Source organism: Lontra canadensis, unplaced genomic scaffold (genome assembly GCF_010015895.1).
Source record: "Lontra canadensis isolate GAN:19392208 unplaced genomic scaffold, GSC_riverotter_1.0 scaffold42, whole genome shotgun sequence".
NCBI lineage: Eukaryota > Metazoa > Chordata > Mammalia > Carnivora > Mustelidae > Lontra > Lontra canadensis.
This window is the reverse complement of record NW_022631036.1, coordinates 6,817,915-6,832,213: the sequence shown is the minus strand read 5'-3', so window position 1 is coordinate 6,832,213 and position 14,299 is coordinate 6,817,915. Positions and strand designations below refer to the sequence as shown.

The following is a 14,299-nucleotide window of genomic DNA, read 5'->3' as shown; positions in this document are numbered from 1 at the left end:
CAAGCAAATGTTATTAAAAGAAGCAAATAGATTCACAGACTCTACCCCTCAAGATTTCAATTTAGTAGGTTTACAGCGGCAACACTTTGAATTTTTCAAAAGATCCTCAGGTGATTGTTGTGCTATGCAGTCAGGATTGGAATTACTTTATGTTCTAAGCATTAAGTATTATACCTAATTAAGAAAGAATCATTATATATAGTTAAGTGGGGTAGTAGGAATAAGTGATGACAAAGAAAGATGACAGGAAGGAGTGACTGACATGTGAGATAAAATTTGAAGGATGGATAAAATACAACAGGTGAAAATATGGCAACAGTATTGGCAAAGAAATGAAGATGAGACAGGACGCAAAGTTAGGGAACAGAAAGTAGTCCGTATTTGTAGTATGGTAAATTTCAAAGGCATGGCTGGGATTAGAGCTTTGCGGGAAAAAAAAAAAAACCAAACCTAGAAAAGCAGAGCCCAAACCCAAGCCTGCCATATCTAAATATTTCAAGAGTATGCAGTATAGGCGCCTTAACATTTTTTTCCTAAGTTAACATAGTAAAATTGTCTTTTTGGATATGGTTTATGAATCTTAACAAATGTAAAGACTTGTATAACCATGATCACAATTAGGATACATAATAGTTTCATTACACTGAAAAAAATTCCTAGCGCTTCCTCTTTGTGTCTACCACTATAACCACTGGCAATCATTGATCCATTTTCTTAGTTTTGTCTTTCCAGAATGGAATTATACAGGATGTAACCTTCTGAGCTGGCTTTTTTTTTTTTTTTTCCCATTCATCATGCCTCTGAAATTCATTCAGGTTGTTACATTATCAGTAGTTCTTACTTATTACTCAGTAGTCCATTCATTCTAAGAGTGTACCATGACTCATTTATGTGGAAAGTTCCACAGAAATCAACAAGAGAGGAGCTCTACAAAACCACCCCATGAAGTTGTTTGTGAACTTCTGTGCTCACACCACAAATTTTGGTATCTTTTCATTTCTGTTCAGTTCAGTATCTTTTCTCCCCCAGATCTCTTCCTCTTTGACCCATGGATTATTCACAAGTGTGTTATTTAAATTTCAACTGCTTGGAAATATTCCTGTTAGCCTTCCTTTATTGACTTGTGGTTTAAATCAACTATGGTCAAAGAACAAACACCCTATGGATGACTTCAGTTATTTTAAATTTGTCAAGATGTTTTTATGACCTAGTCAATGTTCAATCTAGTGAATGATCCACCTATCCTTGGAAAAAAATGTACTTTTCCCCCTATTTTGGGTAGAGTATTCTATAAATGTTGATTAGATAGTTGGCTGATGGTGTTGTTCAGTTCTTCTGTAGCCTTGCTAATTTTTTGTCTACTAGTCAATCAACTGCAACAGAAAAGCACTGAAGTTTCCAACTGTAAATGTGGTTTTACTTATCTTCTCAGTTCAGTCATTTCCTTTTAGTTCTGATTTTGATTCATGTATTTTGAGGGTTTTTTTGGTTAGATGCATATATATTTAAGATTGTTGTCTTCCTAGTAATTGACATTTCTCTAATTTTGTAATGTTCTTTATCCTTGATAATATTCTTGGCACTAAAATCTTTGACAGGTTTTAGTATAGCCACTTCAGCTAAGAGTTACCATAGTATTTTTCTGTCTTTCCACTTGTAAGTTACCTATTCATCTTTGAAGTTCTCTTACATGGCACTATAGCAGGGATGTTTTTAAATTCATGCTGACAATCTGTCTTAAATGGCACATTCAGACCACTAACATAATTATATTTGGATTTAAATAATTTGATTAGCTGTCTGCTTTGTTCTGTTTTCTATTTCTCTATTTCTCCTTTTCTGTCTTCTTTTGGATTAAATTTATTTTTAGTATTGTATCTATAATGTATATTTGAAAATACCTCTCTATAGTTTCTTAGTAGTTGCTCTATGGATTACTACAAACATAATCATCTACTTAGAATGAATATTTTACTGCTTCGAGTAGAATAGAAAATTTACCATAAGTCTCTTCATCCTTTCTCTCTATATATTGTTGTTTTATGTTTTAAATTTCATATCTTCAAAACTCCACCATACAATGTAATATTGGCTATCAACCATTAAACATTTTAAAGAATTCAAGAAAACAGTCTGTTGTTTTTACCCAGATAGTTACCATTTCTCTTGTTATTCCTTCATTTCTGATATCGACTGCCTCCTTTGTCATTTCCATTCTGTTCCTGAGCCTATCTACTAAATTTTTTTATTTTGATTATTCTATTTCCCAGTTCTAAAATTTTCATTTAAGGCTTTTTGTCTTCTATGTCTGAGATTTTCTGAATTTCTGTTCTTTTCAAGAATGATTGCTTTTAGTTCCTGGAGCTTTTTAAAAATTTTTGACTAAAGAATTCTGTGCCTTTATTGGCCGAACAGGCTACATGAGAGGCATGAAGCAGGAGTAGGTGGCTCTGATGCCAGGCCTGCAGTGCTTCACAAGCTTGTAGGTGGTGAAGAACTTGCCCAGGTAGTGGCCAATCATCTCCTGCTTGATTTCCATCTGCTTGAAGGTCTTGCCACTTTAGACACCCCCCCATTGCCCACCATCTTGGGCATGGTGATCATGTCCTGCAGGAGTACCTCGGGACTATGCCATGGCGAGGGAGCTTCCTTCTTGGTCTTGCACAGGTACTCCAGCAGTGAGTATGGCTTCTCCCACAAACTCCAGTTTCACATCCGCTGCGGCTGGGCACCGTACATCTGCATCAACCTCCTAGGACTGTATAGCAGCTGGTCAAGGTCTGCGATGCCATAGGTGAACTTGCAGAAGGTGCGCTTCTGCTGTTCCACATCCGCCATCTTGTCAGCTCTTGGGAAAGCCTCCTGGACAATTTTAATACACCTGCTTTGGAATCTTTTCAGATAATTACAACATCTGTGTCATCTCAGCATTAGCATTTTTTTTTTTTTAATAAATCGAAATTTTCCTGTTTCTCTGTATACTGAGTAATTCTGGACTATTTCCTAGGCATTTTGAAATACTGTAAAACTCTTGGTCATGTTTATCTATGGAAAATGCTAATGTTTTTGTTTTAGCAGACAATCTGGTTGTAACCTGAGCTATAATTTCCAGTCAGTCTTTTGTGGTAGTAATTTCAGTATGTTCTATTTTTAAAGCGTTGTAGTGCTATTAAAATATCCTGTGTAGGGGATACCAAGTGGCTGGCTGGCTTAGAAACTGGGTGGCACTCTACCTCTCAGTTCAGTTGTCAGTCTTGGGTATACGGTTTAGTATCAGATCCTCACATCTGCAACTCAGGGGTGAGCCCAAAAGTTCATAAACAACTTTATATAGGGTGGTTTTCCCTAGCTCCTCCCTTAGCAATTTTTAGTTCCCCAGGGTTCCTGTTTTTGGTTCTCCGGCAGAAACCTAGAGCTTTAGTTACCCAGCTCTGCAGTACACTTCATACAACTATCTTTCTGCAGTGCCAAGCACAAAGGACAGAAAGAGAAAAATGCCAACATAGGTAGCTCTACCTTTTTCTTTCATGACCTGAGCTGAAGGCAGACACTTAACTGACTGAGACACGAAGGAACCCCAGTTGCCCTACCCTTTTGAGACCTATATGTAACTGGAGGAAGGTTTCCCACTTTCAGAGTTTTAGGTCCGTGTGGGCCCCACATGCTGCTGTGATTTTCACCCTTGCAGGATTACATGGGGACTGTGATTGATATAAGGGAAAGGAGAAAAGAAAAAGAGAACTGGGGGACTTCTTCTACTGTTGCTGAGTGCTAGTAGTCCCTTTTCCTTCTCCCCAAGCCCGAAGTGGAGGGCTTTTCTTTGAACTCTTAGTCATGCCTCAGTGCCCCACTTCTACATGTTAAGTGGCCTTAATCTAGGTTAAGGAACACCAGAAGGAAAACTAGAAATATGTCCTCACTTCAGTGGTACTTAAAATTCTAGTCTATCCAAACCAGCCTGCTACTATTTAGCTTCTTGAGTCAACAAAAAGCTGTTCCATGCATTCTGTTCATAGTTGCACACAAAAAACACTAGAATGTGCTTTCCTTGTCTTTTTGGGAACTGGAATCTTAATTTCATTCTTTTTTTAATTTTTTTTTAAGATTTTATTTATTTATTTGACAGAGATTACAAGTAGGCAGAGAGGCAGGCAGAGAGAGAGGAGGAAGCAGGCTCCCTGCTGAGCAGAGAGCCCGATGTGGGGCTTGATCCCAGGACTCTGAGATCATGACCTGAGCCGAAGGCAGAGGCTTTAACCCACTGAGCCACCCAGGCGCTCCTTAATTTCATTCTTAATGAAATTCTTAATTTCATTAAAATAATCATAGATGAAATGGATATAGAGTAAAGGTTGAAAACCGTTACGGTAACAAAATGATGGGATACAGCTGGAAAGGATAAAGTAAAAGTACTGTATGCTGTCACTGCAAGACAGAAGGATCTCTATATAATTTGAAGATTAGTAAGAATGCAGGGCAGGTTTCTGATGTTAGAAGCACAGCATTACATTACATTAAAATTAATCTGGAGATACATAAAACAGATTACACAGATGCAAACAACAAAGTAAAAATATAAAGCTACTTCCATAGTTCAGGCAGGCATAAAGAGTCTGAAAAAGAGTAGTGTGAAGAGAAAGAGTGCAGATGGAATGATCCTGTGGAAAAATCTATAACTCCTTGAGAACTCTGATTTAAAACCAGATTCAATAATGATAAAGTTTAAGCACAGTTGATGGAAAGAATTACATTTTCAGAATCAGGAATGTCAGGCCAAGTAGACTGGCAGGGGAAAATAAGTTTAGTTTTTGACATATTATGTTAGAATCTCTGTCTGTGAGATTTATGAAGAGATGCCCAATAGGCAAAGAGAAACACAAATATTTTTTTTTAAGATTTTATTTATTTATAAGAAAGAGAGAGAGAGAAAAAAAAAAACACAAGTGGGGGGAGGGTCAGAGGGAGAGGGAGAAGCAGGACCCGGAATCATGACTGAGCCCAAAGCAGATGTGTAACCAACTGAGCCAACCAGGTGCCCCATGGGAAATAGAAATCTAAATACAAGAATTCAGGACAAGGGATACAAATTTGGGAATCCCTGTTCAGAGTAAAGTTAAAACTATGGAAGGAAAAGATCATTGAAGACTACATTATCTTAGCAAGAAAGCACCCAAAACAAAGAACTTTGGAGAAGAAGGAAAATTCTCTGCCTGAAAATAAGACAGAGAAGGAACATTTAGGAAAATGAAAGAGAAGGAACACAGTAGCACAGATTTCAAGAACAGTGTTTCAAGAAGGTAGATCTGAAAATGAATTCCAAATATTACAAGGTTAGGGAGCACTCAAGCAAATGAATCACCGATTGTGGTGTTTCTGTCTTCTCTCTTACCAATCACATCTTCCTTTCTTTCTACTAGATCATTCCCATCAGCTCACCACCATACTGAGTCCTCTTACAAACAAATAAGCAACCAAACACACATCTTCCCTTATATTCACACTCTTCTATTACCTATTTTTTTGTTCCCTAACACTGCCAATTTCTTGTGTTATCCACCTAGGTTGTCTTTACTCTCTCATTCACTCTCCATTGCTCAACTATGCTCTAGCTTCCAATGCTACTGCACTACTCAAGCTGCTTGCCAAGTCTATGTAGCTAAATCCAATTCTTGTCATATTTGGTTTATTAGCAGCCCTAACCATGAAACCTTGGATGGATCACCTAATTTCTAATTTCTACTTTGTAAATGCAGGGGGAAAAGACCATATTAAATAATCTGCAGGTCTGAATTCAGCTTTAAAGTTTTATAATTATAAATTTTTTTTTAAAGATTTTATTTATTTATTTGACAGAGAGATCACAAGCAGGCAGAGAGGAGGAAGCAGGCTCCCTGCTGAGCAGAGAGCCCGATGCGGGGCTCGATCCCAGGACTCCGAGATCATGACCTGAGCCGAAGGCAGCGGCTTAACCCACTGAGCCACCCAGGTGCCCCTATAATTATAAATTTAACTAAAAAATATTTCTTAAACTATGATATAAGACAGCAGCATTTCTCTGTTAAAGTATTTTCCCCACCTTAATAAAATTGTATAAAGTGTACATGGGATCACTTAATATGCATGTTCAGTGTGAAATGACAACCACAATCAAGTTGAATTACGCATCCACCCCCTCACATAGTTACTCTTTTCTTGAGACATTAAATGGGAAAGAAAGGAAGATTAACCTTTTTTGTTGTTGTTCATATGGAAGCTGTGGCTAACTATGGCCACAAAGCACATAGTTGGAAGTCATCTGGATTCTCCCTCCATTCTTTGTATAAATTTCTCTCCATGTATTTTTGGATATCTTCCATATTAATGATTAGAGGTCACTCTAATCATCAGCTCTTTATTGGAATTTTTACATCTTCAACTGTTTGTGGCCACGCTAGATATTTTAAAGTCAAATCTAATTACTTACCAATGAAGTTTCTGTAATTCCTTCTCATTCCATTCTTCATCCTGAATTATACCAGGAAAACATTCAAAGGAATGCTTATTTGTCTCATTAGAGCCCACTGCCTCAATAATTCGAGACTCATTCCTAATACCAGCTTTCTGAAGATTTTCTTTAGCAGAACATCTAGCTTTCTTTTGTTTGATATAAAATTCACTTTCACTTTCTTCAGTTTCAGATTCAGAAATCACTGGGATTTTCCTTGTGGTGGTTCTTGTGTTTTTCCTGAGGTGAACCACTGTTTCTTTGGTATTCCTTGCTCTGGTTTTCTTAGCAATTTCAGCTTTCTTTCTAATTCGCTTTTCTGTTTCGCTCTCTTCACTAGAAAAATCTGATGAAGACTGATGCTCATAAAATAACATAGATGCCTTTTTTATTTTCTTCAATGTTGGTAACAACCTTGTATTTTTCTTAAAATCGGAGGTGACCGTCTTTTCCTTTTTAGGATGAGATACTTTGATTTTCTGGTTGACAGTGAGCAAATCACATTCATTGCAATCTTCCTTGTTTTTATTTTTCTGATCCACACTGTACTCAAATGCATTTTTGAAGGTCTTTGTGGGCTTACTGATCAAATGTGCAGTTCCATTTAAGTCTGATTTACTTTCTTTCTGATGATTTGGCACTGCAAAATCTGTTACTGCTTTAATGGTGCCACAGGACAGATTATACTTCATGCATTTTTGTTCTATCACTTTTTTAGACTTAAGTGGTGTCACTAAAATATAAGCTTCCTTCTGATTAATAGCCATACATTTTCTTTCTTTGTCTGAGAAAAACCGTTGTCTTGAGGTTAGAATGTCAATGGATACATTCGATTCTTCAGTTCTCTCTTTAATTTCATAAGACAAAACCAAACATCAAAATCTCAAATTAGCTACAAAATAAAGCACAGAATTTTTTTTCTAAAATAAAACATATTTTTCCCATAAACTCCAATGTACACATTACTGTCATTACTAGTCTTCCTGAAGCACCAGTCTGTTCAGATTATTGCCCCTCAATTGTAAACATATTTTTTATACCAACCAGTCTGTGACTTCCTACAGTCTACTGAGTGTACACATAAACTCCTCTGTCTGGCCTTGAATGTAGTTCTGAACTACAAATCTATAGTTCAGAACTACATTCAAATCTGAACTATATTCTTTGTCTACTGGACCACTATTTCTCCCCATTTTCTTGATTTTCAATTTTCACTATCATTCTACTTGGAAAGTTTTCTTTACTCAGAAACCAAATCACTACTTGCTTTAATTCCATTCTCTAATCCACATCATCCACAAACTTTGTCTGATTCCCTCAAGTGAATGAGAAGTTCTCCTTCAAATTTCCAGAATACTTTTAAATAATATGTTTGACTATGTGCCCTGCATTATAAATATACAAACTTGTCTTATCTTTGACTAGACTGCAAAAAAATCCTTAATAGTGAGAATTTTATCTTCATTTTTAGATTTTTTTTTTGTTGGAGTTAGTACAAGAGCCTTTCAAATATGCAGTAAATGATAAATATATATTAAATCAACTCTTTAGAGGTAAAATATTTAGGTGACATAAGAGAGCCACTAGTGTTGCTAAAACTTTACTAGGTATATAATTCCTTACATGAAATGCAAGCTATCCTAGTTAGGGGAATAAGGAACTCTATCTCTGTGGCCCCATCATCATCCCTAATGGTGGCAATGGAAACACAGTTTTGCTGAGTTGTCCAAACTCCATGGAGCATTATGGAATAACAATCAAACCAGAACTTGGGAATCTTTATTATACTGTGTCACTATTAAAGAAAGCAAATTAAAATGAGAGAAATTCTCCAACTGCCATTATAAGTAATATATACAAATCATAAACCATCACACCAAGCATCATAGTGAAATACCGCAACAACCTACACATATAATGTACCATTTTACAAGATGAATGATAAAATAAAGACTGATGAGTAATGTTGGATGCTGGGGAGAAAAGAAGCCACTAAATTATAATTCATGAAGAAGTGGTACTAATTAAAAGTAATCAAAGTTTTTAAAAGTAATCAAAGATTACTAATTAAAAGTAATCAAAGATTTCTCAATGGATCATCTATCTTCCTGACGGAAGTGTTTTCTTTTAATTCCTCACATAAATCTGACTCAAATGTTCAACTGGAGATTTGAAATTTTTGAGCTCCCTAATTTTAAATAAAATACTTTTATTCTGAATATTTTTATTCATTTTATTAAAATAATCTGAATAAAGATTCATCCTATTCTGTATACTTTAACCTAAGTCACATGATCCTGATAGTCTTTAAACATTTAATAAATGTTCTTCACTTTCACTTCCTTTCACTTATGAAATAAAATAAAGATGCTACTAAGTCGAAGGATTTAACTCAACATGAAATCTGAAACTTGCTAATGTATAGAGAAAAGACTCTTTAAATTCTGGTATGCAGGATTTCAAAGAAATCATACCAAAAATCGACACTTACACATACCTAAATGATGGCATTAAGTTCATAAAAAGATTCATAGTCTTTAAACATTTCTTTTAAATGTAAACCCAGTAAAGTTATATCACCATGAACATTCCAAAAATCATATTTAAAATAATATATAGCTTTGTTATTTAAAAAAAAATTATGGGTGCCTGGCTGGCTCAGCTGGTAGAGCATGTGACTCTTGATCTCAGGGTTATCAGTTTGAGCCCCATGCTGGGTGAATAGTTTACTTAAAAAAAAAAAAAAAAAAGGTTAAAAAAATAAATAAATAAAAATTATTTAGTATCTAGATTAAGAAAGGGAAACCTACAAGTAAATATGGTATGTAAGGTAATAGATTATTTTATTATGTGAATTGTTACATAGAAAAACAATACTTTACTGTACATCTAAAACTAGTAACATTGTATGTTAATTATGGTTCAATTAAAGAAAAAAACTGGTATTCTAAAAAAACACCAAAAAAGCCCCCCGACACTTATAACCATTGTAATACTTCATTTACAACTTTAGATTTGGAAATTTTGAGATCACTTTTACTATATATTTAATGTAACTTTATTATATATTTAACATAATATTATATAATAGTATTATATTAAAAACATTTCAAATAAGAGTTATCTGCTTATTATAAAATCAATAAAGATATAATACCTTGCTTCTGACTTTTAATTATCGTTTCATCTGCTCTTTCATAATTTTCAAGTTTCTTTGAAGACACGTTTTCATATTCTTTCTTCCCATTTAATTCCTTCAAAACAAAAAAATAGCTTAACAACTACTACCTATAAACAGGACCTCAAGTATTTTCACAGTATGTATCAAGCATGCAAATATCTAGGTACTTTTAGTTCTACAAATTTCATTAATGGAGGCATTCAGAAACTTATTTGCCAGAGCTTGAGTTTTGGAATCACCATGTGGGTATCAACTATCTTAGATATTTCCTATAATGATTTAATACCTGTGATATGTCAAGTGCATATACAAACACACATACACACACACACACACACACACACATACTTTATTTAAGCATTACTCTAAGAGCTAAACTTTGTTTTATTGACTTCACTTTTCCAATGAGGCACGGAGAAAATAAGTATCAAGACATTGTCAAGGCTGATATTTAACAGAATTCATGATTTCTGATTTGGTCCTGAACATTTTTAGTAGCATCACACCACCACTCTACATATCACAGTGTACAGTAAAAGCTTACCTCATTAGATAAGTCATTTCCTCCTCCATTTTGAAAAGTATTATTTACTTGGTCATCTGGGAGCCTTAATGGTGGTTTATTTTGGCAATTACCATGGCACACGTTTAATTCTGTGGCTCCTGGCAACCTACTGCGCTTACTATTTTTCACTTCTATGTGTACAAAGATGGAGATATTAACAAATTATTAAATAGAAGATAAACTGCCTTTCCACATTAAAGAATTCACTTTCAAGATATGTTATCTAGGGGCACCTGGGTGGCTCAGTGGGTTAAAGCCTCTGCCTTCAGCTCAGGTCATGATCCCAGGTCCTGGGATCGAGCCCCACATTGGGCTCTCTGCTCAGCAGGGGGCCTGCTTCCTCCTCTCTCTCTCTGCCTGCCTCTCTGCCTACTTGTGATCTCTGCCTGTCAAATAAATAAATAAAATCTTAAAAAAAAAAAAAAAGATATGTTATCTAGAAAGAGTAGTAAATTAATGTTCATACTTTTTTTCCAGCAGGAGGGAGGGCGGGATATGAGGCAGATTACAGTTTTGGCAAAGAGGTGATGGGACAATTCTGTCAGCTACCTTATAGCAATGGTCACTCAAAAAAACATGCCATTCCCTCCATGGAAGCAAACTGGTTTTGTCTATTAACAAAAATGCAATTTAATATAAAAATATAGGCATCTGTAATATAGGTCCAAGGTGGGTTGGTAACCTAAATACTTAAGTCTAGGAAAGTGAAAGAAAATCACCTTCATTGCCATGTTTATTAGTGTTCTTGATTCTGATGAACTAAAACATGATATTTAAAGAAATAAGCAGAGAATAGACTGCACTGTAGTTTTTCAAGTATTAAAAAATAAGAATTTTAGGGCAGTGCAAGTCAAAAACTAAATACACTATAAACAGTGTAGATAAAAAAAAGAGCAAACATACCCAAATGACAACAATCAATGTCATAAGTAGTGCTGGCTTTTTGGAGGACATCTGTTTGGTTTTCTCTCGCATCATTTTTTGATGATTTTTGTATATCAGGGACAAATCTTCCCGTTTTCTGTTTTTGTCTGGCCTTTCTCTCTTTCTTTTCACAAGCCCTAAAAACAAGTATAGCATTTTTCCTTTAGTATTTGTTCTCAAAAAAACAAAAACAAAAAAACTGAACATATAAATAAAGTCCCTCAGATAAAGCTCCTCTCCCAGCAAAGATTATCTTTAATCTTACATTATTTACACCTTTAGGACTTCTACCTCTTCCCCCACAAAGAACTGAAAGACAACACCTTAAAAGAATCATAAAACCTTGCATTTACTACTCTATGCTCTTTCATTTTCTACTTAAGCTAATATTGTAAGAAAATTACAAGACTATTGCTGACAGTTGCCTATTTCTGGAAATAAATTTTACTGAAACACTGCCACATTCATTCATTAAAGTACTGTCTATGATTGTTCTCCTGTTACAAAGGCAGAGTTGAACAGTTGATGCAGTATGCCCATAAAAACACTTCCTTATCTGGCTCTTCACAGGACATCCCTCCACCCCAGCATTATAAATTATACAATGGTACTGTGATTAATTAACTTATATCACTGTAACCCCCGTGAGTTCCTTTAATGGCAAGAATTAATAAAATTTTCTTTGCTTTTCCTGTGCCAACACAGCATCTGCTAAGCAACTGACATTAACTACTGATGGAATGAATGAAAAAGGACCAAGAACTTAACACCCATGTTTAACAGCAACATCCCTCTTAAATGTTGTTTGAATGAGGATGCTCCCTGAAATGTCAAAGGTGTTATTTTCCTCTTAGATTTATTCCATATGACAGAAATTCTAGTAAAGTATTATTGCTTTCTAAAATTCCAGGATTAGAGAGAACTTCAAAACTAGCATTCCCTGCCCCCCCCGAAAAACAAGTTAAAACCAATTTAATTGATTAAACAGATATATTTGTAAAAGCCCCCCAAATTTTATACCTAAAAATGGGTGCATTTTATCAAATATAAATTATATCTTAATAAAGTTTTTTAAAAATTAAGAAGTACTTTACCTTAATTGTTCTAGAAAATTATCAATATGCTCTTTCCATTTTTCGGGAAAGCCAAACATAAACTTCCTTATGAGATAATTTGGATATCCTATTTAACAATAAACAAACAAAAATTATCTAAAAGCTGAGAATTTTAAAGACATGTCATTGGTTCATTAGATCATTGAAAAAACATACACTTATTGCTCACTTTGTGCCAGGCACTGCTACAGACATTAAGGATTCAGCAGCTAACAAAACAAAAATTCCTGCCTTCATGGAACTTGACTTTTATTGTGAAAGAGTAAGCAAACCAATAAATAAACATCTTGTTTGTGAGATGGTCACCAATGCTATGGAGAAAAATTAAGCAGTCAATCAGTGAAAGGATACTAGTATACGTATGCTGGGGGAGAAGAGGGGTGCAGCATTTTTAAATGAGGTTCTCACTGAAACAGCATCGTTTGAGTAAAGCTTTGAAGGACACGAGGGAGTGAGCCATGTGGCAATACGGGATTAAAACACTGGAAGCAAAGGGAACGAAATAAAAGGCTATGAGGTAAGAGTGTGCCTGGCCTGATGTTAAAAATTAGTATGGTTGGAGAGAAGTGAAAAGAAGCTAGTACTAGGAGACTGCTCAGAAGGGAATAGAGGCAGTAGAGGAACATGGAAGATGATAAGGCTTTGGGGTCATTTTATGGGCCTACTCTTTTACTTTGGGTAAGATGGGAAGCTATAGAAAAATCTTGAGCAAGGGAGCCACAGGATTTAACTTGCTTTAACAAGACAATATTAGCTGCTATTTTGAGAAGTCTCTGGAAAAAAAAAAAAAAAAAAAAAAAAAACTTAAAAAAAAAATCACTGAACTTATTTAAACTGTTATTAAGGGTGATTAAATCAGAGAAAAATAGTCAACACATATAATAAATAGTTTTACATAATGTGGCCAACTCTGTTTTAATTTTTTGTTTTGATTGATCCATAATTTAAAAACACCTAAGAACAACAACAACAAAAAAATAGGTATCACTGTTAGAAATATGGTTAATTGATTCATTTAAAGAAATTTATAATGACAGTCATTACCTGCTTCCTTCATGGAAATCCGATCTATCATCCCTTTTAATATGTAAATATTGCCTGATAAAGTCCTAAGTTTGTTGTGCTTAATCCGTTCTATAATGACATTACTGTGCCAATATATGTTAGTGATGTCTCTAGGAGAAAATTAAAGGCCAAATATTCACATTTTACCAGTAATCACAATTTACATATGTAACTATACAAAATTATAATAATAAAAAGTAATAGATTTGCACTCTACAAACATTTAGCAATATTATCCATTTAATTATAAACATCTGAGGGCCAAACATTGCAGCAGAATTCAACTGCCTGGCTAATGTGATCCTCAGAGTATGTAACAAGAAACTGTACTGTGTCCAAACCAAACCACTAATATAAAATTTATCATTAGCAAGGAAGCAGGGGCCTTCTCTAAATGGTGCTGACAATGCTTGCAACTTCATCTTAACTGATGCCAAGTTTCTGAAGAATGGTTTCCTGTCCCTCTTGTCAGGGCTTATACTGTGTTAGCTTTCATGCAGTTACATAGTTTGGATTCCCCTAATCCTGTGAGTACTTTTTGTCTTTTTACCCTCACTACCCATCCAAGTATTTTTACCTTCCTTTTTGAAAATACCAAAAAAAGAGTTCCAACTAGGAAAAAAAACGAACTGCAATATCAAATCACTAACCCATATATCTACTCTTTGTATTTCCTTAAATGAAGCTAGGAATATAAAACAGAAAGAAAATATAAAGATGTATTACATAAATGTTGAACATTCCCAATTCATCAGGTAACTAGTAATAAACACACTAATTTTTTTTTCAAAGACTTTATTTATTTATTTGACAGCGATCACAAGCAGGTGGAGAGGCAGGCAGAGAGAGAGGGGAGGAAGCAGGCTCCCCGCTGAGCAGAGAGCCCCATGGGATCATGACCTGAGCCGAAGGCAGAGGCTTTAACCCACTGAGCCACCCAGGCACCCAACACACTAATTTTAAGG

General features: G+C 35.0%; 1 protein-coding gene across 3 annotated transcripts in view; it reads right to left on the bottom strand.

Annotated features, from left to right (window-relative positions):
- MIS18BP1 (MIS18 binding protein 1) overlaps nucleotides 1-14,299 on the bottom strand; it is a 42,875-nt gene that overhangs the window by 12,625 nt on the left and 15,951 nt on the right. For 2 of the 3 annotated variants that reach the window (XR_004384230.1, XM_032871193.1), the window contains exons 5-10: nucleotides 13,314-13,444; nucleotides 12,249-12,336; nucleotides 11,134-11,291; nucleotides 10,210-10,361; nucleotides 9,642-9,738; nucleotides 6,464-7,331 (exon numbers count right to left, since the gene is read on the bottom strand). Coding sequence is in view for 2 of the 3 variants with exons in the window: in XM_032871193.1 (XP_032727084.1) it covers nucleotides 6,464-7,331; nucleotides 9,642-9,738; nucleotides 10,210-10,361; nucleotides 11,134-11,291; nucleotides 12,249-12,336; nucleotides 13,314-13,444 (1,494 nt within the window). In the remaining variant the exon portion in view is untranslated. Of the gene's footprint in view, nucleotides 1-2,297; nucleotides 2,863-6,463; nucleotides 7,332-9,641; nucleotides 9,739-10,209; nucleotides 10,362-11,133; nucleotides 11,292-12,248; nucleotides 12,337-13,313; nucleotides 13,445-14,299 lie in introns of those variants that run through there. The other variant, XM_032871194.1, reaches the window with a different exon arrangement.